Below are 24,930 nucleotides of genomic sequence, written 5' to 3' on the forward strand. Positions count from 1 at the left end.
ATATTCTAAATTAATGTGGTAATCCCTGTTCTCTTTGAGTTTTTTATCCTTACACCTTTAGAAAGTTATAGTGCATATATGCTTTGAATGGAGGAAATTTTCTCCCCGAGACCCAAAAATTATTCAAGAAGAAAATAACATTTATATGATAGATAAAAGAGGAGGTGAAGGTTTTAAACTTGCTATCAGGTTAACTACTAAAAAAACCCCCAAAAACCCAAAGCCCAAACATAAAAAAAAAAAAAAAAACGAACTGGTAAAAAAGAAAATAGTAAGTTATACACACAAATGAAATATTATTGTATGACTACAGAGCATGAAGGCTCAAACAGAAAAAAAGGACTTTTTTTTCTCCAGATTACTGGAGTGTTTATGAGTTGGAGTCCTCTGTGATTTAATTAAACAGAATTTATGCCTTAACAGCAATTGTTAGTCTAGGCCTTCACAATCAAAATTTTTCTATTGACTTAAACTTTCAAATATCTTTGTGATTCTGGGCTTCATACTTTCTAAAACACATTTATTTCAAAAAAATGACAGAAGTTATTCTCAATGTAGTTAACTATCCTGTTAAGCCCTGCACAAGCAAGTCCTGACCTGTACTTGCATATGCTTTCGCAGGTTACCGTTATTTTGAATACTTTGAAAGGTTTCATTTGAGTTAGTTTTCTGCAATGTTCACAGAAGAACAAAAAGAAATAAGAAGAAAACATAGAAAATTAACATGGTGCTGAAAATGAATATGTTCAGCAGCCATGGTGTTTTAACTTACCCAGATATGCTTTTCATGAGATGGAGAGAGATTAATGGAAAAAAAAAAAGCACATAAATGTTAATGAACATATAGTAGTCCCGAAAAAAAAAATAATCATATGATAGGTAAAATACCACCACCATTATAACTACAGAAATCTTTCTAACTGGTCTTTGAATGCTTTAAAGAAGTTAAATGTTCTTGTGAAGAGCAAGTACATCTGTTCAAATTAGATTTTCATTATGCTGATGTTGGTTATTTATTAGGTACCACTTAGCACAGCACATCTTCCATGTACAATACATATTTGTGTCAAAGAACTGTAAACAGTGAATGTTGAATAGATTTTCAAATCAAAGCATTTCACCCAGATTTGAATGATTTCATAATGATTTTTCCGTAACATCAAAAATCCTGAAAATCCCAAACCTCTGGATTTAAGCAAATTACCATAAAGACACAGTAAAATTGAATGAAGTAAGTTTCAAGGTTTACTTTTCTATGTGGAAGTCACTAATATTTTAGCAAAATAGCTCATAGTAATGATAAATGACCTAGACTGGGGTTTCTGTGGTGTTTGTTTTTTTGTTGGTTTTTTGGTTCTTTTTTTCCCCTTAATTATGCAGAGTTTATGTATATAGGTGACTAACATTTGTAATAGTTAGTTATGCCATGCAGTGTTTTAATTTAAGCAGTCATACTAACATTAGATCAGTACCCATACTAGTATGAGTGAATTGCCCTCTAGGCAAGCTATTCTTGCCAATATATTTGGTAACAGTATCTATAGGAGAAAGCAGGATGCTGTTGCCAATAATAAACTTCTTCAGCTTCCTTTAATTGCCATCATAAAAAGAAAATTATATGCCTGAATGAAACTCAGACATCTCAGAATATTATATTTCTATTAACAAATGATTTACAGAGATATAAAAATGTTTGGTAGACATAGCTGTAGAAAATGTGGGGGTGAAAAGAAGAGGTTCCAGACACTTCAGTGAGTTCCGCAGGGCCCTGGTTTCAATATCTTAAATTTTGGTTTTCATGTGTGTGAGATCAGCAGAACAGCTGGGAGAAAGAAGAGAAAGGGCGATATAGAAAAGTAGATGGAAACAAACGACAAATTTATACACAGAAAGCTTAAGAAAGGGAAATAAAGGAAGGGAAGGACAATGAAGGTATGCAATATAAATAAAAGACTAGACAACTATTCAGTTACCAAATCTGATGGAAGTAGCACTAGAACTGAATACACTTTCATGATTCATGCTCCTTTTCTACTGAGCTAACTGTAAATTAGCTCAGTAGAATCTACTGAGCTAACTAAAAAGCTGGAAAAGCTTTTAATTTTGGACCTTCTAGAGCCTATTGAACCAGAATTCCCACTTCTTACATCTTCCCCTGAATACTCCTTTGGGTATGGGTAGAGAGAAATAAAGAGGGGGATTAATTGGAATGCAAGTAATTTTCTGTCGGCTTTAATGAGTTGGCAATTTGCAGTTGCTTGGAGATAACTTATGGGACCTGAAGGCCATTCCGGTCTCCCCCATTATAGAAGCAGAGGATCAAGGGACATTCCTTCACTTCCTGAGCATCTTGTATGCAGAATAATAAAATACAGCAGGAAAAAATGGATCTTTAAATTCTAGCCTTCTCCATTTTATAGAACAACCATTTTATCAGCATTTTATTGAAGGAACACTATTTTCCTTAGACATACATTAAACTAAAAGTTAAGTAGAATTGGTTTTCCTCTGCTGTGTTTTACTTATTCTTCCCTTAAATCCTATTTCTACAGTTAATCTGACAAGACACTTGCATCTGCTGGAGATCATCTTTTAGAGAGACAGCTGCATGCATGAGGGTAGATGCTTATATTTATCCACAATTGTAATAGATAGGCCTATACATGTAGATAAGTCAAGGACTGGGGCTTTGGTCTAGCTTTTGTTTGATCAAAAACATGCAACTTGATACACATATCCTTGTCTTTTATGAGGAAAAGAATAAAAAAAACTTGGCAAAGGGTAAAAATACTATTTTTTAAAATACAAGATTTTAAAAAAAATAAATATTTAACTTAGACATAGCATAAAATATGTTGTATCAATTTTTTCAATCTTCAGAATAATCTGAGTAAGGTTTAATAATCTCTGCAAGAGAAATACCCATATATCCTTACATTTGTAATGCTAAAAAGGCTCCAAGTATCTAATGAAATAGCAAGATACATTTTTAACATTGCAAAAGCTTTGACTGACTAATGATTAGAAAGGATCTTCCAGATAGTGTTAAAAATGTTTGCTAAAGGTATTAAGTTGAAAAAGAGAATTCATCTTTATGTATGTCTCAAGGATTAGACACCGATCCAGCCAAGAGAACACCATGGTGGACACAGCCGACAATCCTAAACGACATATCAGAGCACTGAATACCACTCCTTCCTCCACTGGAATAAGAAAATAGCAAATAAATAGCTACTGAAGACAGTGTTATTTGCTAGAATTAGAGGAAGAACTAAAGATCAGTCTGAAAACTACTAACATCAGTTAGTTTCTCATAGATGAGATAAGAAGGGAAGAAATTAAACTCAAAACCAGAATTTTTCTGAAGAATCTGTAAGTAAAAGATTGGAGAAAAAAAAAAGCATTATATTCTTAAGTGCTACTGTAAAAAAATGAATCATGTACCTTTAGGATATAATGGTGTTTAGTAAACTTTAAGTATATAGGAACATTAGATGGATGGCACAGAAAAAGATCTTAATTAAACCAATTGGATTAATTTTATCAAAATGTGTGCAATTAAGAAAATTACTAGGAAACACCTATTTGTATACTGCAAAGAAAGCTTATTTCTAGTCACAAATACACTATGTCAAATTCTAATTACAGTTGCACACATAAAGCCTAATTAAATGGACATTGTGCGGATTCAAGAACAGCTAAATGATAACTACAGTGTTTCAAACTCTTATTCCACAAAAGGTCTACACAGACATTTTTTCAAGTAGCCTGTTGACAGGAATCTAAAAGTTAGATATGCCCATAAAAAAATGGAAGCCACAGTGTTCTTTTTTCTTTTACTGATTTTATTTAAGTGTGGATAACCACAATGTGAGGCCTATTTTTTGTGACTTCTCTCTATCACCTGCCAATTTTTGAAGGATATATACAACTGAAAACCAACAAAAGCATAGGGCTGAAGCATAACGAGGAATTGGTCAAATTTATCAAAGAAATTTATCAAAGGAACTTGCCAACATTTATATCTCTTTTTTTTTTTTTAGTTAGAAAGGAAGAAGAGCCAGTTAATACAACATGCTCTTCTGATCATGTAGAAGTTACTGCTGTTTAATATGTATGTCACTGTAGTCATCTGAGACTTAACAGCATTGCAATTCTCTCTGCAAGGTTAATGATAAGGCCACAAATACGAATTTATTTTTTTTTACACCATAATTTTACATATGAAAATTACTTAGGCCTCGATTTTACAAGTCTTTATTCATGTATGCAAGCTTATATACGTGTCCTGGTATATCAAGGCTTTTATGCGATCCACTTGAAGGTGGGAGGCTATATCTGGCAAACACACACCTGTGCCTATGGAGTAAATCTCCCCAAAACAGGAAAGAAAGGTTTACTTTTTTTTTTCCGTCGGAAAATAGAAACCTCACATCTTATGCTTGTTTTTAAAATGTTGAATTAATAGATTCCTCTCCAGAATCAAATCAAACAAAGTTGAAGAAACAGTGAAGCTAAAGCTCTGCACTGCCAGATGACTCTGAGTGATGGCATTATGACACAGTGCAGTTATTTCATCAGCTATGAGGTAAGTTGTGATTGTTATTCCAACACTCAAAATAATAAACTGGGGAATTTATCAGCTTCTGGGCTGGAATCCTGTCAGTATGATCCAGACTAGATGACATGCATGCAAAGTTTTTTTTCATGGCGAAGATTTGTATTTGGGATTGCTGGGGAAGCAATGGCATAGGGCAATCTCAAACTGTGTTAGCAGCATGCACAAGGTCAAATCTAGGACTACATAGCACTTCGTCTCTTGAATCTTGCCTTATGTTAGTGCTTTGCACAGGATGAATTAAACACATCCTATGAAATATCACTGATTATAAAAAAAAAATCATTACATACTTTTATGCAACATAGAAGACATGTCTTGTCTTTCCTCAGCAGCTCCCTTCTACAAGCAGATTCTTATTTGCTGTTCCATTGCATATTGCAGATCAAATCAAACATTACATTTGAAAAGGATATACATTACTGGCACTCAGAGCTATACGGCACTTTGGAAGACAAAGCAAGACTCTTTGGAGATGTATTTGCCATCGGTGAGGCTTTTGGCTAAGGATTATTTGACATAACTCCTGAAAAAAACTGTAGACAAGGAGAACACAATCGACGTTCACTAGGACAGGTACAGCAAAAAGGGAAGCAAACGTGGCTATATTGGTTGATAGTATTTCAAGTTTTGCCGAGTTCATTGTTAAAGAAGATTTTATAAAGAGTTCCTCATATGGTGTTTTAGTGAAAAGGACAGTCAAACATTTATACAGCTTTCATTAAGTGTCTTAATTTTCTACCCGAGGTGAGGTCAGTGGGGATATGCATTTTTAAGGGAGATACAGAATATTTGATTTTAGGCACAGTGCTATATCTACCCTTTCTCTGAGGTATGAATCATTTTGTAGGATACACGCTGATCAACTTTGCTATACAGGGGGTACTTATGTCTCTGTCCAAACCCTCTGCAAACCTTTATGTGTTGCAATAGAAACTGGACTGACCTGAAACACCCTATGCTGAGTCCCAGCTTGGGCTATCATGACAACGCTGAGCAAATGCCAAGGCCAAGTTATTGTGCACAGTCATATTATTTGGTGCAAAAATACCCACGAGAGATGATGCTATGAACAGCTGGGATAGCGTATACACTGTCACAGATAAATGGTAGCTGAAGTTGACTACAAAATTCAGAATTGGAAATTAAGTAACCATTTTTCAGAGGGAGACTAGTTAATCACTAGAAAAAAAATACTACGAGAAAAGCTCCATTCTTCATTTCAGTGATGGGTGCCTTCTGGAAAGTATACCTTGATCAAAATTTATGATTTAGATGAGTGCAAATTATTGGAACCATTAGGACACTTAAATGAAGGTAATGGTGACATAGAGGGTATCAGTGCCATTAATAATTTTAGTCCTAAACTCTTGAGTTTTCTTGAAGAAGTTACTCATTAGGCAAACAGGCTCTAAGAATCAGACAAAAGGCAGAAGACATTATATACAAAATATTAACAGCTTTTGTATAGAACAAGTGAAGCAGAGTTAAAAGGCTAATTTAAATTAAAAAAATGCAGTGCATTATCCTTTGTCACACCTGACATCAATTATTTTTACCAAACAATGGAATAATACCTTAAATGCTCCAAATATCCCTGACATTATTTTTTTTGTTTTCTAGGACTCCACGTTCAATTTACAAATAGCAAGACTTTAAAAGTTTTAACGTTAACTAGAGCTGTCATATATTTAATGTCTGAGAGTAAACATCTATGGATGAACCAGACAACTTAAGTTCATCTTTTCAGATTATTTTAGGAACATGTTGGGTCTAATTTAAAAATTCTGCACAGCTTCCCTAATTTCTCTTTGATGCCTTCTTAATAAATCTACTGTAATAAACAAATGTTGGATTAATAGAGACTCTTGTTTGAGGTTTATAAATGTCTAGCATATCATTAAGACAAACTACTAATTAAATTTTAATGATGCCTAAGTAGTCAATTGAAATGGAATGAAATTTTACATCTAAATAGCATCTTCTAAGCAAGAAGGAGGAAAACATTGAAATTTGGGTTAATGACACTATAATCACCAGAGAGAGGACTGGTCTCCAGAATTATGTTCCCTCATGAAACTTTTCAGAGGGAAATGTATTATTCAGTAATCTATTCCATGCATATAAATGGCGCTAAAATACTATAGCATGCTGCAGTGTGTTTGTAACTCCACAAGGCTAGAACAGGCTCAGTGTACGTGCTTGCTACTCAGGGAGCAGAAGGCCAGGAGACCTGGTGGACCTTTAGTACCTACTGGCTGCAGCAGCTGACAATTTGAAAAATCGTGCTTCATCCCTGGGGTAGGAGCACCCTTGCTGAATAACTGATGAAGTTGAATATGTTCAAAAATGCAAAATTAGAGATTCAGCATTTTAAGATAGTTTTCATTTAAGATATTAATTCAACTGAAATAAATACCATGGATAGCATTTTAACAGGAATACATCCTTTTATAATCACTTCTATACAATTTTAATTTACTAACCCAAAGCGCTCTGGTGAAACTCATGCATACTGCTCACAGTACTGATGTGTTGATCACTGATGAACCAGACCTCTGCTTTCACGCCTAGGAGAGATGCCATTTTGAGGTTTTTGTGGGGATTTTGGGGTTTTTTTTGGGGGTGGGGTGGGTTGGGGTTTGGAGGTTTTTTTTAAGGAAGTGACAAAGTCAGTATAAGTGAAGCTCTCACACCCCCAAATTGTAATACAAAGGAGTGCTTCTCTGCTTTAGCCTATCCTTTAACTACACTGTCAGTGGCCCTGTTTCTCTTGGGGCTTTATGTCCTAACCTAAGTTAGCCATAGAAATTCTTACAAGGTGAAGTGCTCTGCTCGCTCTGTTCCAGTGACTGGGGGCTCACTGTCTCTGCAGCATTCGTAGGGCAGTTTTGTTTAGCAGCAAAAAGGAATCAAAAGCTTGAATGTAAATCTCACTGCTACATCACAAGATGGCATACGATGCTCAGACTTATCTTATTACCTCTTATAAAGACCTTATATACATTACTATCATCCTTAATGTTACACAGCATAGTATTTTAATTTACCTTACCCAGATTGGTAATCCTGCAACTACTGTATATGTGAAGGCTCTACTTCCAGAGGGAGTTATGCGTTGTTAAGTGTTGGTTAGAAGGAATCTGACTTACTGAGACAAACTTTTCATTTAACTGACTTTCTGGACTGTTTCAACTTAATACTTTCCAAGGTAAAACATGCAAATACATGACTGCGTGTTTTATAAGGAAGTGTTAATTCTCTTATACCCTATTGATAGCTTGGCACCCTAATGATTTTTATAATTCGGTAGAATCTCATGTGTGTGTCTAACAAAATTTTTAATTAAAAAATTACATTTTTCCTATATTACAGTTCCTTTACAACTATACCATATATATATATAAACTAGCAATGTATGTTAACCTTTCTCTGTCCTTAAATTAAAAGGAATCTTAAAAGCAGTTGTAAGGATTCCAAAATGAGAAACTCTGAAGACAGATAAATCTAAAGGAACAGGGGAAAAAAATTGAAAGTCTTCATGACATAGGTATATAACATATACTTAGGATAAATAGTATGCAGTTCAGACTAGGTGAATATTCATAGTCACAAAGGAACGATTCCTCTCCTTCCAGCAGAGAACGTTTTGATTATATCTAATTCATAAAGAATCTAATCCAAGGACAGACAGACACAGGAGAAAAAAAAAGGAAAGACTTGAAAAGCAGAAAGCATGGAAAACTCGGGTTGTGTGAGATTAGACAGAAGTCTAATAACAGATTACCTGCACACCTACTACTTCCAGACTATAAACTGGTTGGCACTCTCATATATGAAGTAGTCATGTCATGAATGCAGTGGTGTGTCAAGTCTTAGGTTATTTTATTTAGTTCTTTGAACTTATAATTTAGTTTGAGAAAGCAAACAAAGTGAAGACATTTGTCTCTTCAAAGTGATTTTGAAACTGTGGTACCTTCAGTCCTTAGAGCTGGAAGAAAAATAGGGCCTTCAAAAAATAGGCTGCTGAAAATTCAATGATATTCTTTACAAATTACAATGACTGTCTCAAAGACATTTTATAGATTTAGTAAAAAAGTATAGTAACATACCTTTTACATCCACATATTTCTAAATGACTGAATGATAAAAATGCATAGATAAGAAATACAGGGACGACTCATCAACTTTAATTATCCCTGTGAATGTTATTGTAAATTTCTTAATTGAATTTAAAATGTTTCTTCCCTCTCAGTTAGCACAATGACTGCTTCTCTATCTTTAATTGCTAAGTAAAGACTGATTTGAATGGAACACATCTGTATATTCCATGGATGTGTATATTTAAAGTTATATTTCATCAGGAGCTTGATATGAAAGTAGCGATTAAAAATATTCTACATATAAATTTAAAATTTAAAGAGAACCTGAAACATTATGACTGAATTATTTGGATTAGACTTGCAAATTCTCTTCAAACTTTGCAAAGGAACGTTAAAGACTGAAAGAAACCAAAAACCCCTGCAAATTTTAAAAATGAAGCTTTCAGAATCCAAATAATAGCACTAAATTTAATGGTTATGGATGAAAACCAAACCTGTTTGTTTTCAGGATGGATCTGCAAAGTAATTTTTAAGTACCATCTTTATTTCTCTGACACCCTCTAATTACACTGGAACTGATGCTGCCAAGAGGTTTCTTTTGTGTTTGTATCTGTGTTTTAATAGTTCTCCATAGCTCCTGGCAGCTACTATGAGTCAGTGTACTGGTTTTACAAGAGGTGCACCAAAGACACCATTAAGTTATTATATAATTTATGCAAATTAAAAAAAAAAAAAGAAGCTAGGTTGCCATTTGCTGACAGGTAAAAAGAAAGCGAAGCTGCTAGGGTTTATGGGGAGCCTTTGAATTCTATAGACAGAAATTATCATGTGTCCAATATATAATGCAGAAAGTCTTTTTCTCCCTTCTGAAAAAAGTCTATGTAGTAAGTCATTAAATGCCTGCCTAGTTTTCAATAATTGCACGGAAGGCAAAAGGCATGGAATTAATCACGATGTGAAATAGAATATGTCTCTTTCTCATAAACCTATCTTCTTTCACAAATGAAACAATAATGTACAATTGACAGACTAAATATTTTTCACTATATTTCATATGCAGCTTTAAAAACTTCTATGCTGGAAAAAAACCCACACTAAGTGCTAAAGTGCCATAGTAGATGATCTTGCTTGTCATTACATGTCTGTGTAAAGCAAACACAAAATCTGACATTTGAATCAAGTTTGAGCCAATGAAAGTCACACGAAAAAGGTACTCACTTTTTCTTTAGTCTTCGGTCTTTTTCTGCTTGGGTTCCAAGTTTGCCTAATCCCAGAGATTCCTGAGCTGCTGCCTCTGTTTCCATGTAACCTCCTGGAAAACAAAACAAAACAAATCCCACCGGATTTTCCTATAGCTTTTTCTCAGTTGTTCCGTTCTCAACTCTTCAATCCCCCTCCCACCTGCCACCATCATCTGTGTTCATTTCCTTAAGCCATGACATCTGGTGTTTGTGGTGAATGAACAGCTATCACTTACAAAAGTAAATTCTGGTGAGTGTTTACTACATGGAAAAGAGTAGAAGTAGAGGTGAAAATTGCCGCCTTCTCCTCCTTGTGTTTAGCAGAAATGTATGAGAAGAGCACCCTGATCTCCTTTGCCTGTTTTTCTTTGCCTCCGGAGGCTCAGACTCACGGTCCTAAGTAAGCAAGGCTCTCACAATTTTTAAATCTTATTTGGGAAATATACAAACAAAACTGCCTCATTATAGACAATACGGCATCACTTAGTCTCCTAATACTAAAGCTTTTGTTTTGCTTTCATAGACAGTCTGAGTCTTTGACGTCATTATCCCTGCTAACTCCCAAGCTAGAGATGACATAAAGAATCTGTCAGAGAAGTAAAAAACCTCATAGGTCTCTCTGGAGGTGTCTTGTAGGCATCTAATTCCTGTCAAAGTCATGGGAACTTGAATAACTTGCATAGAGTGACAAGGGAAGCTTGCAGCAAGCAAGGACACCTGGACCAAAATAAAATCATACTGTAAACTAAGGACATGACTGCTATTGTATGATCCATGCTGATCATACAATATGTCCATTAATGTGACCTTCCTAGTGCAGAAGTGGAAAGACGCTCAGACTTTTTTGTCGCTGCCTCGATTCAAGGAAGAAATGACCTGCTCATGGAGCTGTCAGTATGGTCTCCTGGCCCTGGCTCCATACTGTCCTCTCATTTGAATGTATGTGTGCAGACAGAGGGGCTGCAGCACTTCTTCAGGGCTGCTTTCCTCCTGTGCTGCTATTCATATATATACATACAGAAAGTGTGTAACTGGCACAAGAAAGAAGACAACAGTACTGTAAATGTTGGTGCTTGACTCCATTTGGCAATGGCAACTTCTCATTTCTCAGCTAATAGATAGTGAACAATTGTAGAGCAAACACTGGTATAATTAAGAAAGCATAATAAAATTATTTTTAATTAATTAAAGCATAGTATTCTGATTCATTGATTTTAACCATAAAACAATGTATAAATTTTACATGGTGAAATAGCCTCACTCCTTTTTACAAGTAACATTTACATGCACCTCTATCAAGTGAGAACAAAACCTACTGCTGCATCATGTTTATGATGTTAACTTAGAAAAGACTGGCTTTAAGCTGTCCTTTCAAAGCAGGTGTAGTTTTAACACTCCTGCTTGTCTATACGCATTTCATTATTAAAGAGGACACAACTTCTGCAAGTCTTATGACGAGAACGATGCATGCAATTCACAAACACCTTAAACATGAATGTATACTTTGCTTTACTTCATCTGCCTTTCAAAGTTTTACAGAATATCTCATGAAATGTTTATTGCAGACTCTGGAGTAAGTTTTTAATTTAGCAAACTGCTGTATCAATATACCACACCTTTCTGAGAGAGCAGCTCACAGTATGTTAAGACAGAGATGGTATGAGTGCAGTACAATGAGGGTTTATCACAGATTGGAAAGTATTCTTGGCATAACAGACTTCACCGTAAGACAAACACATCTGTCCCTTTGAATAAACCAGGGTGATTGTGCCTGTCAGTATCTCAGGCATGCAGATGGCCACAATAAATGTTCCCTAACAAGCTGACCTTTGCATACACCACAGAGACCAGCTTGCCTGGGCAGGGCTAAAAATACTTGCAATGTATTGTTTGTTTTAGGGATGAGAATATTTTAAATGTAACATGGGAAGAAGAATATGTAAGTGTCTAGTGTGGTATTCCACAAGTGAAAGAAGACTGGATGAGTTCAAAATCAATCAAATAAATCAATAAATAAAAGGAACCTGTGCTCCCTGTAACATTCCTTTTCCCTTCTCCAATAACATAAAGAAATCGTGAAGGATCTAGAAATCTTGATTCTAAGATCTCCTAAGGAATGAACTTGCCTTTGAACAATAACACAATTGATTTAGCAGAGACACTGAAGGTAGCAAATTATAAAATAAAAAAATTCTGGCAAGTTTAGCAGTTGAAAGGTAATGCTTTCAGAGTTTTGCAGGGCTGCTGAAGTTAGTGATATAACTTGGGAAGTTCCAATATTGCTTCTTAAGTATGAATAACTATTACCTGGTATTTTAGAGATACTATAGTATTAGTTACAGAAGTATTATGTGTACTTATATCCCTAATATCTTCTTCATTGACATAAACTTTTAAAGTGTTCCTTTAACTGTAATTGTGTGCATGTGCAAATATGCATATAGGAAAATGAATTAATGTTTCTGAGGCTCAAAATTACATTTATTATCTTTTTAGTATTTGACAAGCTATTGAAGAAAAAGGTATTTTACATATTAAAAAATACAAGAAATACATATCTATATCAAATTAGAATGTTTAATTTAAGCAATAAATTAAATGAGATTCTTTTATTAATTTTGCATTATAAGGTTAGGTTATGAAAACCGTACAAATATACTGCAGTGCAGTAATGATAGGACTTACTATTTAAATTTCTGTGATATAGTATCTTCTTATAAATAGAACTATTAATTATATCGCTGCACAGATAGCGTACCTGTCATGGAATTGATTCAAGTACTACCATGATGCTGGTTTTTAAATTTTGTTTTGTCTTTAAAGTACTGCTGTTGAATGGCAATTGCCACTTAATATTTGTTTTTCTTCTGGTATCTTAAAAGATGAGAAAAACCACCCTATAATTCAGCTGTTCAATGTCACTTCAATTTCTAAAAATATTTTGCTCCCACTTTTTAGTCAGTTAACAGTCCTACTGTTAATTTTATACATACTTGTAAACCTAGCTTGCTTAATTAAAATGTGCTTTTTACAGAAATCTTTGCTGTGGAACTAAAGGATGTAAACCAGAAAAATTTCATTTAACTGCAAATTTTCACTAATATCTTTTTGCGATTTCATGAGCTACTGTTGGGATTACAAATAGGTTTTATCCAATTATACATATGTCTTATTAATCATGGTGAGTATTAAGAAATTAATCTATTGACAGATTACATGGCTCCTGAGGTAATATTTAAAGTTGTTATTTTATGTTTGTTCCACATTGCAAGGAACTACAGGGAAGGCTAACACATTTGTTACATCTTTTTCCTCTGTGTTCCTGAGTTACAGTGAAATCATAGATTATTATGCATAATCCATCAATATCAGAAAATTGGTTTTATGGAAAGTAAACAGGAATTAATAATGTAGTCTAAATTTATAAAATTCTCCATCAGTGCACATGGTTACATGCAGGTGTATTTGAGAGATTCATTTAATAGATTCTGAAATAGATTAAACTATGAAAAATACTGAATAAATCAGTTCTATTCTTCCCATGGTGTGAAAAAAAGGAATTTAAATTGCGATTAGAAATTAGTTATTTTTTTTCAAGAGCACAAGGTTCTCATGGGCAGAGAGGAGAAATATTGGAGTATAAATGCAGAATGCTCAGTTCTTTGATTTTACTCTGATACTTTGACCTAACTATTACCTTACTTTATTCTGTACGATTTTAGCGATGGGTTTGCTAGTTGTGATAAGGATGTGTTTTAATATGAATTCAGTATTTTTTAATTTCAGGCTTACATATTGCTTAAGCATTTACAGTTACTGCAAACCCTTAAAATTCTTTTACAGGTGTTATGTGGTCACCATGGCAGTAAAAATTTAATGCCTCACAAATTCATACTATGTGACAGTTCGTGACTAGCAAAGAGCTAATATTTCTCTTTTACTGACACATCTATTCCAATTTGATGCTTGTGTTGGCATGTGTCTATATGCTAACCTTAATCTAGCTAAATCAGATTTAGACCAATTTAGAACAATACAGACTGTAGATAAGGATGTATTTGCCTGTCTGGGCATGCAGACTATGAGCCTTTGCTGAAGACTCTCGCTTGACTTTCCATTGCTTATAGTTATGCTTTTTTTTTTTTTTTTTTTTTTTTTTGCATGTCATAGAGACATATCCTATGGAATAATCACAGAGGAAAAAATTTTACTAGGAATGAATTAGACTAAGGTCTCGGCAAGAGAAAAGGGCAGAAGTAGGAAGAAAACAAAGCGTTGCCGTGAGCAGCATAAGTAATTGAAAGAGTATGGTGAGGACATTCAGTGATAAGCACTAGCAGACATCAATTGACACACTGAAATCTGGACAGCAGCTACACTTACTTGCAAGGACCTTCCATAGCACATAGTTACAACTCTTACAGTGGTTTATTACTTTCTACTTTCTCACCTCCTCTTTATTTGGTTATTAGAGAGTACACTGTTAGCACTTCTACCCTAATTTGAGACTATTGAGGCAGTAGGTTCAGTGAAGAGGATGACTCTAGTTTTGTGCTGGAAGCCTCCTTTCATTTGCATTATAGTCATAGCAAATTCTTGACAAATAAAATTGCTGATAGCAATGAAGTTTAATGGGAAAGTTCTGCTAGACAAAACAGAAAAATAAGCAAATTGGAAACTGAAAAGAAGCAAAATTAAAAATGGAAAAAGACTGTGAAATGGTGACCTTGGCTTGTTACCACTAATTCCTTACTGAGCTGTCCAAGTCGAGCCTTCTCTTTTTTACCGAACAAACGTCCTATTGAAGACTTGATTCCTTTCTTCTTGGGAGCTTTGTGCAGGGAGTCCTGGCTGCTATTGACACTGCCAAGACCAATGCTTTCTGGCTCCAGTGAAGCGGGCAAACTACTACAAAATGATAATAAAGAAATGGAATAGATAAAATGCCAGCATTTGCAGGTAATTTTTATTTTCTTCTGAGCTCTGCAAACAAATTAACTGGTTATACTTTAGTTATGTTCTCCCAACAACTGACACAATCATATCTTCTTCTATAAATGATTTAGCAACATGTAGAGCAATACAAGATCACTTTTTCCTCCCTCAGACTGACTGGATCTTATTAAAAAAAAAAAAAAGGCTGAAAATAAATCTTTTTAAATTGCTAAGAACAATTGATGAAAAATATAGGAATCAGCCTGCTGGTTGTCTTTGTAGGATTTGCAGTATCACTGTTTCTAGTAGTGATCAAAACTGTACCTCAAACCAGAAATATCCAGCATGTACTTTAGCATTGACAAACATTCTCCAGGTCATGCAAGAGACAAAGGGTAAGGCTTTCTCTCTCATGGCAGGGGAAACAATTGCCAAGAAGAAACAGGAAAAAATCAGGTCATTTTGGAATAGTTAAAGAACAGCATATTTTAAAAAGAATAATAAGCAGTAAAACTGTGAAGTGCCAATTTATTACAAACATCTTACCTTCTGGCATCATTGTGGTATGAAGAGGGAAGGGTATGAGTCATTCTGATAGCTCTGGGTGTTGGAGGAGGAGAAGTTTCACATTTGATTGTGGCTTTATCTTCATGCCCATCTTCTTCAACTACTGCAATCTGGGGGAGAGAGATTCCATTGAAAGAAGATAAGCTTTTCAAGAAAGTTTAAATGTATCCTGCATGAATTTGTCAAGTGAATTGAAAGATATATGGTTTCGAGTACAATTTTTTGAGAAAATTGTAAGGATTGTTATTTTTGAAAGAGGCTACTGGGAAAGAGCAATTGCCTAGATATGGCAGCATACAGTACATATTTGAAAGAAAAGAAATCACACTTGGAGAAATTAATACCATTTATGCCAAACAGATTGATTCAGTGAAAATCTAAACATGAAAATAACCTCAGACATGAACAGGTCTCTTGCATTAAACAGGATTGTTCAAGTAAATAAAGTTTCTCAGGATGTAAGGGAGAAAGTAAATAGAGACAGAAACAGGATGACTCTCTCCATAGCTTGTTAACAGCATGGCCAGAATGCTTGAAAATAAGCATGAACAGAAAAGGAATTTTGTCACAGCATATAATGATTTATCTTAAATACAGTCTCATGTAAATATAAATCCCATATTCAGTACCAATTCTGTAAACGACTTTATATTCCTCCAGAAGATTTCAAGTAATCTGACTCTGGTTCCTCCAGCAAGATGAATGGCCAAAATACATTTGAAAGTAATTCTTTTGTGTCCATACTTTTTTTTTTTAAAAAAAACTGTATATCGTTAAGTTTGTGCTGTAGAGGCTACTATGCCAAGGTATTGCTTGTGGGCCTTGATTCTGTGGCTTACCTGTGATCCCTGCAAGCTTTTCCAGGTAGAATTAAAATGATTATATTCAGGAATCAAACAAAAAGGAGTGGGAGGATGCAATGGCTGACAAGGAACACTGTTAGCAGAGGAATATGATAGATGAGTTCTCTCAAACTTAAAAAAAACACACAGTATCATACCTTTCTCCGATGTTTCCTTAGGTCACTTGGCTTAGATTGGTAACAAAAGCAGCAACAACAAAAAAGGAATTTAATAAATCTTATTTAAGCATATCAAAATGCCACACATTTGTTTTTCTCACATTCAGAAGTAGGAAGCAGAGATTTCATTAATTTAAAACTACCCATATAATATACTAACTATACACTTGGCGTTATAACATAAGACAACCCCTGACAAACAGGCCATTCAGGGAAAACAAGTTTTTTTTAAAGTTACAATCTCCTTCATTTTCATAAGTTTAGCGAACATTAGGGCATTGCAAGCTTATAGTGGCACTTTTCTGAGTTTTCATATAAATCCTTCTACTATCCCCAACACAGGGAATTTAATATGTTTTTTTAGCTTTATCTAATATTACAAATATATTGGTGTCTCACCAAGTATAAACACAAAATATCATCAGCAAATACCATGCCTGAAAAAGGGGTTTTTCTCTCCAGTTATCTCACATTAAAGTGACTGGCATTTTCAGTCAATGGATACAATTTCACCCATGTTCTGTACTGCAGCATTATTTGGCAAAAGAAGGCTGCTAGAATGTGTCTAGTTCCACCCTCTTTTCATTTTTATTTTTGGTAGATGTCTCATTCATACAAGGAAAGCTGAAGATACTCTGTAGAATTTATTAATGTATGGACTTGGGCTGTGGAAACTCATGCAGTACCGCTTCTCCAGCCAACCTCTACAGGATCGTTTGGCAATTTGGGCTCTGGAGACAAGATCTCTACAGAACTCTTCCCAACTCAAAGTTTCTACTTAGAGGGTGTCTGATAGCCTTTTGTGTCTGTCCCCAGTCAGTAAGGAGGAGTATTCAACAATGAACTCCTGCTGAAACAGTGCAGTCCAGAAGTGTTCTGAAATGGCTGATGAGGGTGAGCAAAGTTGTGGACTGTGCTGTCATTTTGTATTTGAATCTGAGCAACCTACTGACCCAAAGCTGCTGTGTCCCAACCAAGACAACCAGGCAGTGCAGGTGTCTGCTGGAAGGTCAGTTTTAACCACTGCTATTTGTCTGTAGCGGGGTGGCTTAGTTTAAATAGCTGGTGAAATGGAGCCAAACTGCATATTTGGGAAGGTGCTGCTTCAGTGAAGTGTGTGGCACCACAGCTGTCTGTGCACCCACCTCCTTCACAATGGTCTGCACCACCAATATTTTCATTTCTGCACTTTGGCAGTGGGAACTGGGGGCAGCAGAGAATCAGTGCCACAGCCTGCCACAAGTGCCAGCCCTGACCTCCACTCTGGTGTCTTTAGTTCCCAAGAAGGCAGCAAACACCATCCTAAACTGGGAGAAGTAGAGGTGGATATAAGTAGTTGTCAGCTCCCAGGAAAAGGGAGTAGTCAGCTAGATGATGGTAAAACAGAAGTCCCTACTCCCAGAAAAGCAGAATAAACAGCAAGGCTCCACTCCCAGCTGTTCTGAGCAACCTTCTCCTGCAAGAAGAGCTGATTTATGCTTTCTGGTTGAGATCAAGGCTCATTTCCCCTTTGCTGAGAGGCTCCATAGGGAACCAGTGCTGCTGCTTCCCAGGAATGGGCCATAAGGGGATATGGGTGACACTATGATTATTGGAGAAACAGCAAAAAAAAAAATGAGGCTACACATACCCTGTTCTCCTCCCTGTATGTGAAGATCAGCAGCGTGGGCTGCTTTGATTTTCTCCTAGTGCTTAAAGGGATGAATTTGTCCAGGATCCAGACTGGGTTGCAGCACAGACTGGACAACAAACTCTGTGTCTGCACTCTACTGAATATCAGAGCTGTACATCTTGAGTATGTCAACACATACTACCTTCACTTACTTGACTGTTGTACTGTTTATTTTTGTCTAGGTCCAAAATTAAAATTTTTGCAAACCCCTTTTCAACCAGCCATTTCAGAATATGTCCTCAAAGGTACTGTAATGTTAGAAATGCTTTGCATGATAATTTGATGGCTTGGTATCTGTTTGTGTGCTGCTTGTAATGTTGAAATATATCAGTTAAATTAATTATTGGGAAACAAAGCACTTATTTCAAGTCCTTGATACACTGTCATGAAAAATGCATGCTGCAAGTACAAAAGAGTATACCAAATATAGAAGTATATCCTAATGATTATATGTATGAAGTAGTAGAAGGTTTTAATGTCTTCTAGGCATTCCTTGGAGGTTTAAACTCAGCAATAGTTCCACAGATGGCTGTGTAATAACTGTATAACTTCAGAGCTTTTAATTAGTAAATATTTTTACATATAAATTAATTACAGTTTAATTAATTAAACAGTAAATTAATATGTAATTATATGTAATTGCAGTATTCCAGTGATCAGTTCTCTTTTTACTAATTCCACCACCTGTGTGCTGAAGGCCATTGATCCTCAGATCATTATATCCCTGGTGAATCATGCAATGCTCAAAAGCACAGTAACAAAACCCAAACCCACCCAAACATCCATATTCTAAGTATTTTAATATCTGTATATATGATGAAGTGAATAAAGAATCAGAGAGATAAGCCATTCATACGGTGAAAATATGAAGTAATTAATACTAGAAACTTCACATCTAAAATTGGCATCACAAAGTTTCTTACCAGCGTCATAACCCCCATTCTGTCCATCTCCCTGGCTGGACTGCGAGGGGTGAGTTTAGGAGTCGAGTGTCCGCTGGGAGGAGATGAGCTCGCAAGTGACGATGCTGTCACTGAGCCAGTAATGGAGGTACCTTGGTGGACTCTGGCTAGATTTAAGCCTTCCAGACTCACACTAGCTACTCTGTTCTCTATCTCTTCGGCACGCAGTTCTGTCGACTCTTTCTCTTCTTGGATTAACCTTATTAAATAAAATAATGTGGTTGTATTTGTCTCTGCATACTCCAAAAGGAAAACTAAAACATGTTTCATCTCAAAGGAGATTTGAAAGTAAAAGAAAACAAAGATGGGTATCTTAGATAAACTCCAAAATAATACTGAAAAGAGTATTTTTTTTGATCACCAGAATTATAAAATTCTTTTTCTCAATTCCTCCATCCTCAAAAACTGTTTGAAGAATCTGCCCAACAACAAGACTTGACATATGACATTTCAGGAATATTGGTTCCTTCGCAAAGGAGAAAGTACAAGGGAGGGTGTTAGCAATCCAATTTACCATAGGAAACAAAGCCCAACCTTAAATTGGTCTTATCTGATTTTCTGTTACTAAAGCACAAACACAAATTTAAAGTCAAATGAAATTGGGCCTGTAAGAAGGGAACTGCTAAGATAATCCATGTATACCAAACAAATTGTCAGTTTCATCCCCACAAATTGATGAAAAAATGACAGGTGTTTCAAAAGCACTGAGTTTTAAAGTAAATTTCATTAAAATAGTTTTCTTGTCAGCAACAAATATAAGCTGCTTAAACATCTATAGCCTCAATAGGGAAGGCTGAAACTGTGAATCAGGCTTTGCCGAGTGAAAAGAAGCAAGTACAATAAATGAAACCATAATACATTGAAAATAGAAAACTACAAATTTCCATGCTGTGATAAATCTTTCTTCTGAACCTCCATTTCAAAAATTTTATAAAATGGCTACAGTTCTTTCTGAAATGAGATGTGGTAGAAACTTAAAGGCAAATAATATTTTGAAAGGGAATTATAACAGTCTTTTTTATTTGAGTAATCTAAATTCTGAATGATCTTGTATAATAAAACAAATCAAAGGCAAAATACATTTTTAATCTCCTTTGGTACCTCCAATAATTTTATAAACCCTTACAGCGTTTGTCAAGAAAAAGAAAAGAAAAAACATGAAAATGTTAAATGCAGTACAGTTTTAAGAGTATCCTTGTAGAACCATTTTTTCCTGAAACACATAAAGAAAACCCCACAAAATTAGTCACCTGGTTGTTTAATACTGATGGTGATGGTAATAAAAGCTTATACTTCAGTATAAGCTTAGCAGTAGGGGAAATAAACTACTCTCAAAAATGCCTATATAAAATGTGCACCCTTGCTTCCTTTTTGAGATAAAATACCTAACATCTAAGTCAAGATCCTCTGTTAAGTAAAACAGTGATCTGATTTAGGGCGGCACATATAATATCCTACTATGTCACCTGCAGGTACAACTCTGTGTGAAAAACTTTACGGTATTACATAATTACCTGTTGTAATGTGAAAATATAAGTATTTTGAAAAACAAATACATTTGCGGCATTAACAGCTTCCTGAACCGGTCACAGTGCTGACTTCTTTGTAAAACCAGAAAATATGGCTAAGATTCTCTCTTTTACGTACACTGTTTTACTGATATTTACCCTCCCAACAACAAAATTTCTCTTTGACTCTCTATTCGGACAGGGGTAATAAGACGTTTGAGAAAATTGCAGTGTAATCCTATCTGAATAAAGAAAAGCTGTATATCTACAACAAAAAGTTTCCCTCTGAATAGAAAAGTTATTCAAATTCAATATATTCCAATAGAGTTCTCCCTTTAATATTACTTTGTCAGATAAAGACAGATCTGGCAAAAAACTAATCTGGTTTTGATTATATTTCTAACCACAGCTTTTCTGTCTATAGTATTACCAGAAAGTCACTTAAACATTTAGTATTTTCTCCTTCACCTCGTTCTAGAGAAACAGTCACTAATGAGAGGATGTTTTTCATACACCAAGTTTTTCTAAAGTTACCCTTCCTGAAAAGCATATAGGAACGCTTTAAACCTAAAACATGGTTTCATTTATAAAAATCACTTAATTAAAATATGATATTGGATTCTCTATCACTCAATTACATTTGTACAGAAATTATTACATACATTCAATTTACCACCTACTTCCAAGCACTATAACCCAACCTGGAGCATGAAAAATCACATTCTATGTCTCCATAGAAAATCAAAACTATGTCTTAGAAAACATGGCTTACATTAGATGCAACATAGAAATAATTACCAGAATAAAGCCTGAAGAGTATTGAAATAAAATATTTCTGATAGAAAGTCATTACTGAGTAAGTGGAGTCATGCAGAACAGTTAAAAAGACCTTGAAAAGAGGACTATGAATAGTAATCTGTCAAATCTGCCATGTGTTAGCCTTCTCTAACGTATTTCTTTTCAATTGGCCAGCAGTTCTTCACTTGGAACATTTTCTGAAAGGCATTTCTATAGTTAGGAAATGAAGATGTCACTGTTATTGCCTCACAATCAATACTATCCTATAAAAAGCAGACATATTATCAATCCTTTAAAAGTACAAGTTGTTTCCTAATTGCTATGTGCCTAAACTCATGCACTAAAGGAAGCTTGAAGCTGTATTCATAAATGCATCTCAGCTGGTTCAGGCTACACACCTGATTTCTTTATTGATTGCATCTAGCTGCTCCTGAAGCATCATGGCCAGAGTCTGGGCATCAGAATGGCCACTTGGTGACAGGAGGTCCATGGAGCTGAAAAGCGTTTCTCTATCATCATCATCGATGTCGGACATTTCAGTGTCGCTTTCAAATGGATGACTGCTCAAAACGCCAATCTGCTGGGTTCTATTCCACTCATGATCTCCAAGTGATTTCACCTGAGCAGGAATTAGGATGTATATGGCTTATTCTATAGAAAACAACTGCGTAGTTGAGCTTCTATAACATGGGAAAGGAAAGCAACTAACGTTTAAGAATACTTATTCAAAGATTAATTCTCCATTAATACTTGCAGTATTACTGCAAATTTTGTAAATTATTTCTCATGGTATGTAAAATTGCTATTAGGAAAATTTACACAAAAAGATACCCAGAAAAGATAGAGTATGAAGCATGCTTGAACTTTGATGTCTGAATTTCAACCTTTTCTGCCTTCATTTCAGTACAACAGTACCCTTGTCTGAGCATGTATAGAAAATAACCCTGACATTTGGGTTGGGTTTTCTTGTTTGGTGGGTTGTTGGGTTTTTTATTGCTATTTTTTTCTGGAAAAATACAAACTAAGCTTAACAGCCTGAAACGTTCTCTTATCAGGGAATATATGAGAAGAAATTAGGGATTAACCTTTGGTTCATCTCTGCGTACTCCCATCCGGCCTCTTCTAGGTCGCCTTATCACTTTAGTCGACCGATAGTCAGACTGGGTATCCACCAGTGAGCCCACAGAGTACCTCAGCTCTGACGATGTGTCAAGGTGAGGCCTATAAAAAGGACCACATAAGTAGACTGAGAGAGTAATAGGAATAACAACAATCCAATGACCTTCAGTCTAGGAATATATTTTTTAAAACAAATTATTATGTATCATATAATAAATTAAAAATCCACATAAAATTAAAATTTAAAAGTGAAAACTTGAAATCACATTACCAGAAAATTAAGGAAACAAACAAACAAACCCTTTGATTTTTCAAAGTGAAGGACTTGCATGGTAAAACTTATCATCCAAAGCTTTGCCATGAAAAAACAAGTGGATTTCAGGATTAACAACAGAACTGGCTGCTGAATGTACTGTCCTGTATATTTTCTACCATTACAATCATGAATAAATGCACCTGAAGTTACTGTAAGCACGATACAAGTTCATGAGTAAGGATATCTGTTATGCTTTCCTACTGTAAGTCTGTGCTCTACATTATGAAAATATTAGTGAACTGCCCTGTGATATATGACATCAGTTATGAATGATTCATCTTCATTTGATGATGCTTCTGACAGTTTTAACCCCAATATTTCCTTAGTCCTGGTAAGTTTTGGGACATTGTGGTGAGGCATATATGTGAGGACTTCATCATATCTTTTCTGGATTGCAGGCAAAGGCCCCTGGCTTTTCTGTCCTTTGTCAAACAGCAGCAGTAGTTTCCTGCGTGGTACAATAAAAGCATCTGCCGGCCGGCTGTGTAGCTGACTCAGAAGAGCAAAGGCTCTGTGCACCATTTCAGCATCTAACCACAGCAGTGGAGACCCGAATCATTTCTAGTTCTTAACACATAAGCTATCTCCACATAAAAATATATGAATAGTATGACTATAGTAGAAAAATGAAATGTAACAAGTACTACACTAATAAGACAACTGATTTTAGGATTTGCTATAAACAAATACATACTATGCTTGACATTTCATTATCTGTAAGAGCATAACGAGAGGTCAATGTTGTACTGAGAGTTCATTTTTCTAAACTTGGGAAAAATGCTCACAATCACCTACAGAAAAATATAGGGTGCACAACAATGTTAAGAATCAGTTTTGGGAAACAAAATAGGACTAAGTTTTGTCCTTAAACATGTGTTTTTGAAAAGAATGCTGTTTAAGAAAATGATGGCTTTAATCCTAGACATAAAAAAGCTACACGAAAGAATGTCTGCTTCCCACAATGAAGGAAATAATTCAGAAAACCACATATATCTATGCTGAAAGTATGACTGTTTTTCTGGGCTATGCTTCTGTGTCTGTTTCTAAAGGTAGAGATTTTCCTTGCGAAGAACCTAGTTTAAATTAAAACATACTCTTGGAAGACTGAAGCATTGGTCTCTAGTTTCAAACGTCATTTTAATAAAGTAAAAGTGAAAGATAAGATATTAAAACTGTGGTGCCTGTTTATTGATAAATGCAAAATGCATTAAGATAATGGAAAAACATGAAAGTCTCTACTACAGGCTACTTAACAGAATGGTATGAAGAAATGTAATTACTGTCTGGTATTATAAGTACTGTGACAAATCTAAAATAGTAATGAAAGGATTTCAAGCACCAATACAGTTTGTTTTACAAAAAAATAAATACCATAAGAAAACAAATTTTAAAAAGATGTACCAGAATTCCTGAAATGTATGTGCCATAGTAATCAAATCAGATACATTAAAATGTCACAGATGCTGAATAATATTTTAGAACTTATATTCTGGGTAAAGCATACATCAGAGCTCACACTGTTGTCATAAATGTCTTTTTCTGAACAACCATCACTTTGTCTTCTCTTATTCTTCCTGTCATGCCTGGTAGAAACTTTCATAATATTACAAAAATTACGAATTTATCTTTTAAAAAAATCTCTAAAACTCATTAATCATTATACTAATAAGAAAACTTGACAACAATTCGTCTACCAATATCCTGAGCCCTCCCTCTATAGCACCAGACAGTAATCTTTTTTATTTTTGTGTTTAGTTTGTCTGTATGTTTCTCATCTGTTACATAGTAAACCCTACAGGGCAGCGACTGCTTTTTATTTTCTATGTACAGTATTTTCTGTGATAGAACTTTGCTCCAATAATTGATGATACTTAGCACTTGTACAGCCAGTCAGCAGGAGAAAAGAAACAGCCCAGCTTCCAGTCTCTGGCAGCAGATATTTATCTGCTGACCAGCTCAATTATTCTGTGGAAAGAACAAGCTCCTGCAAATATAGAACTGAACAGGGGCTGAGAACAATTAGTATTTAATGCTAATAGCTCTCTTTTCCTGAGAGGGCTGGTAGCTTCA

General features: G+C 35.1%; 1 protein-coding gene across 11 annotated transcripts in view; it reads right to left on the minus strand.

Annotated features, from left to right (window-relative positions):
* Positions 1–24,930, minus strand: part of PPFIA2 (PTPRF interacting protein alpha 2) — a 352,026-nt gene that overhangs the window by 24,982 nt on the left and 302,114 nt on the right. For 6 of the 11 annotated variants that reach the window (XM_055712395.1, XM_055712388.1, XM_055712389.1 and 3 more), the window contains 7 exons: positions 22,511–22,646; positions 21,824–22,044; positions 19,081–19,318; positions 16,465–16,494; positions 15,444–15,574; positions 14,689–14,870; positions 9,940–10,033 (listed from right to left, as the gene is read on the minus strand). In XM_055712395.1, the coding sequence (XP_055568370.1) occupies positions 9,940–10,033; positions 14,689–14,870; positions 15,444–15,574; positions 16,465–16,494; positions 19,081–19,318; positions 21,824–22,044; positions 22,511–22,646 (1,032 nt within the window). The remainder of the gene's footprint in view (positions 1–9,939; positions 10,034–14,688; positions 14,871–15,443; positions 15,575–16,464; positions 16,495–19,080; positions 19,319–21,823; positions 22,045–22,510; positions 22,647–24,930) is intronic. The other 5 variants (XM_005437159.3, XM_055712394.1, XM_055712391.1 and 2 more) reach the window with 1 other exon arrangement.

This window comes from Falco cherrug, chromosome 5 (assembly GCF_023634085.1).
Source record: "Falco cherrug isolate bFalChe1 chromosome 5, bFalChe1.pri, whole genome shotgun sequence".
NCBI lineage: Eukaryota > Metazoa > Chordata > Aves > Falconiformes > Falconidae > Falco > Falco cherrug.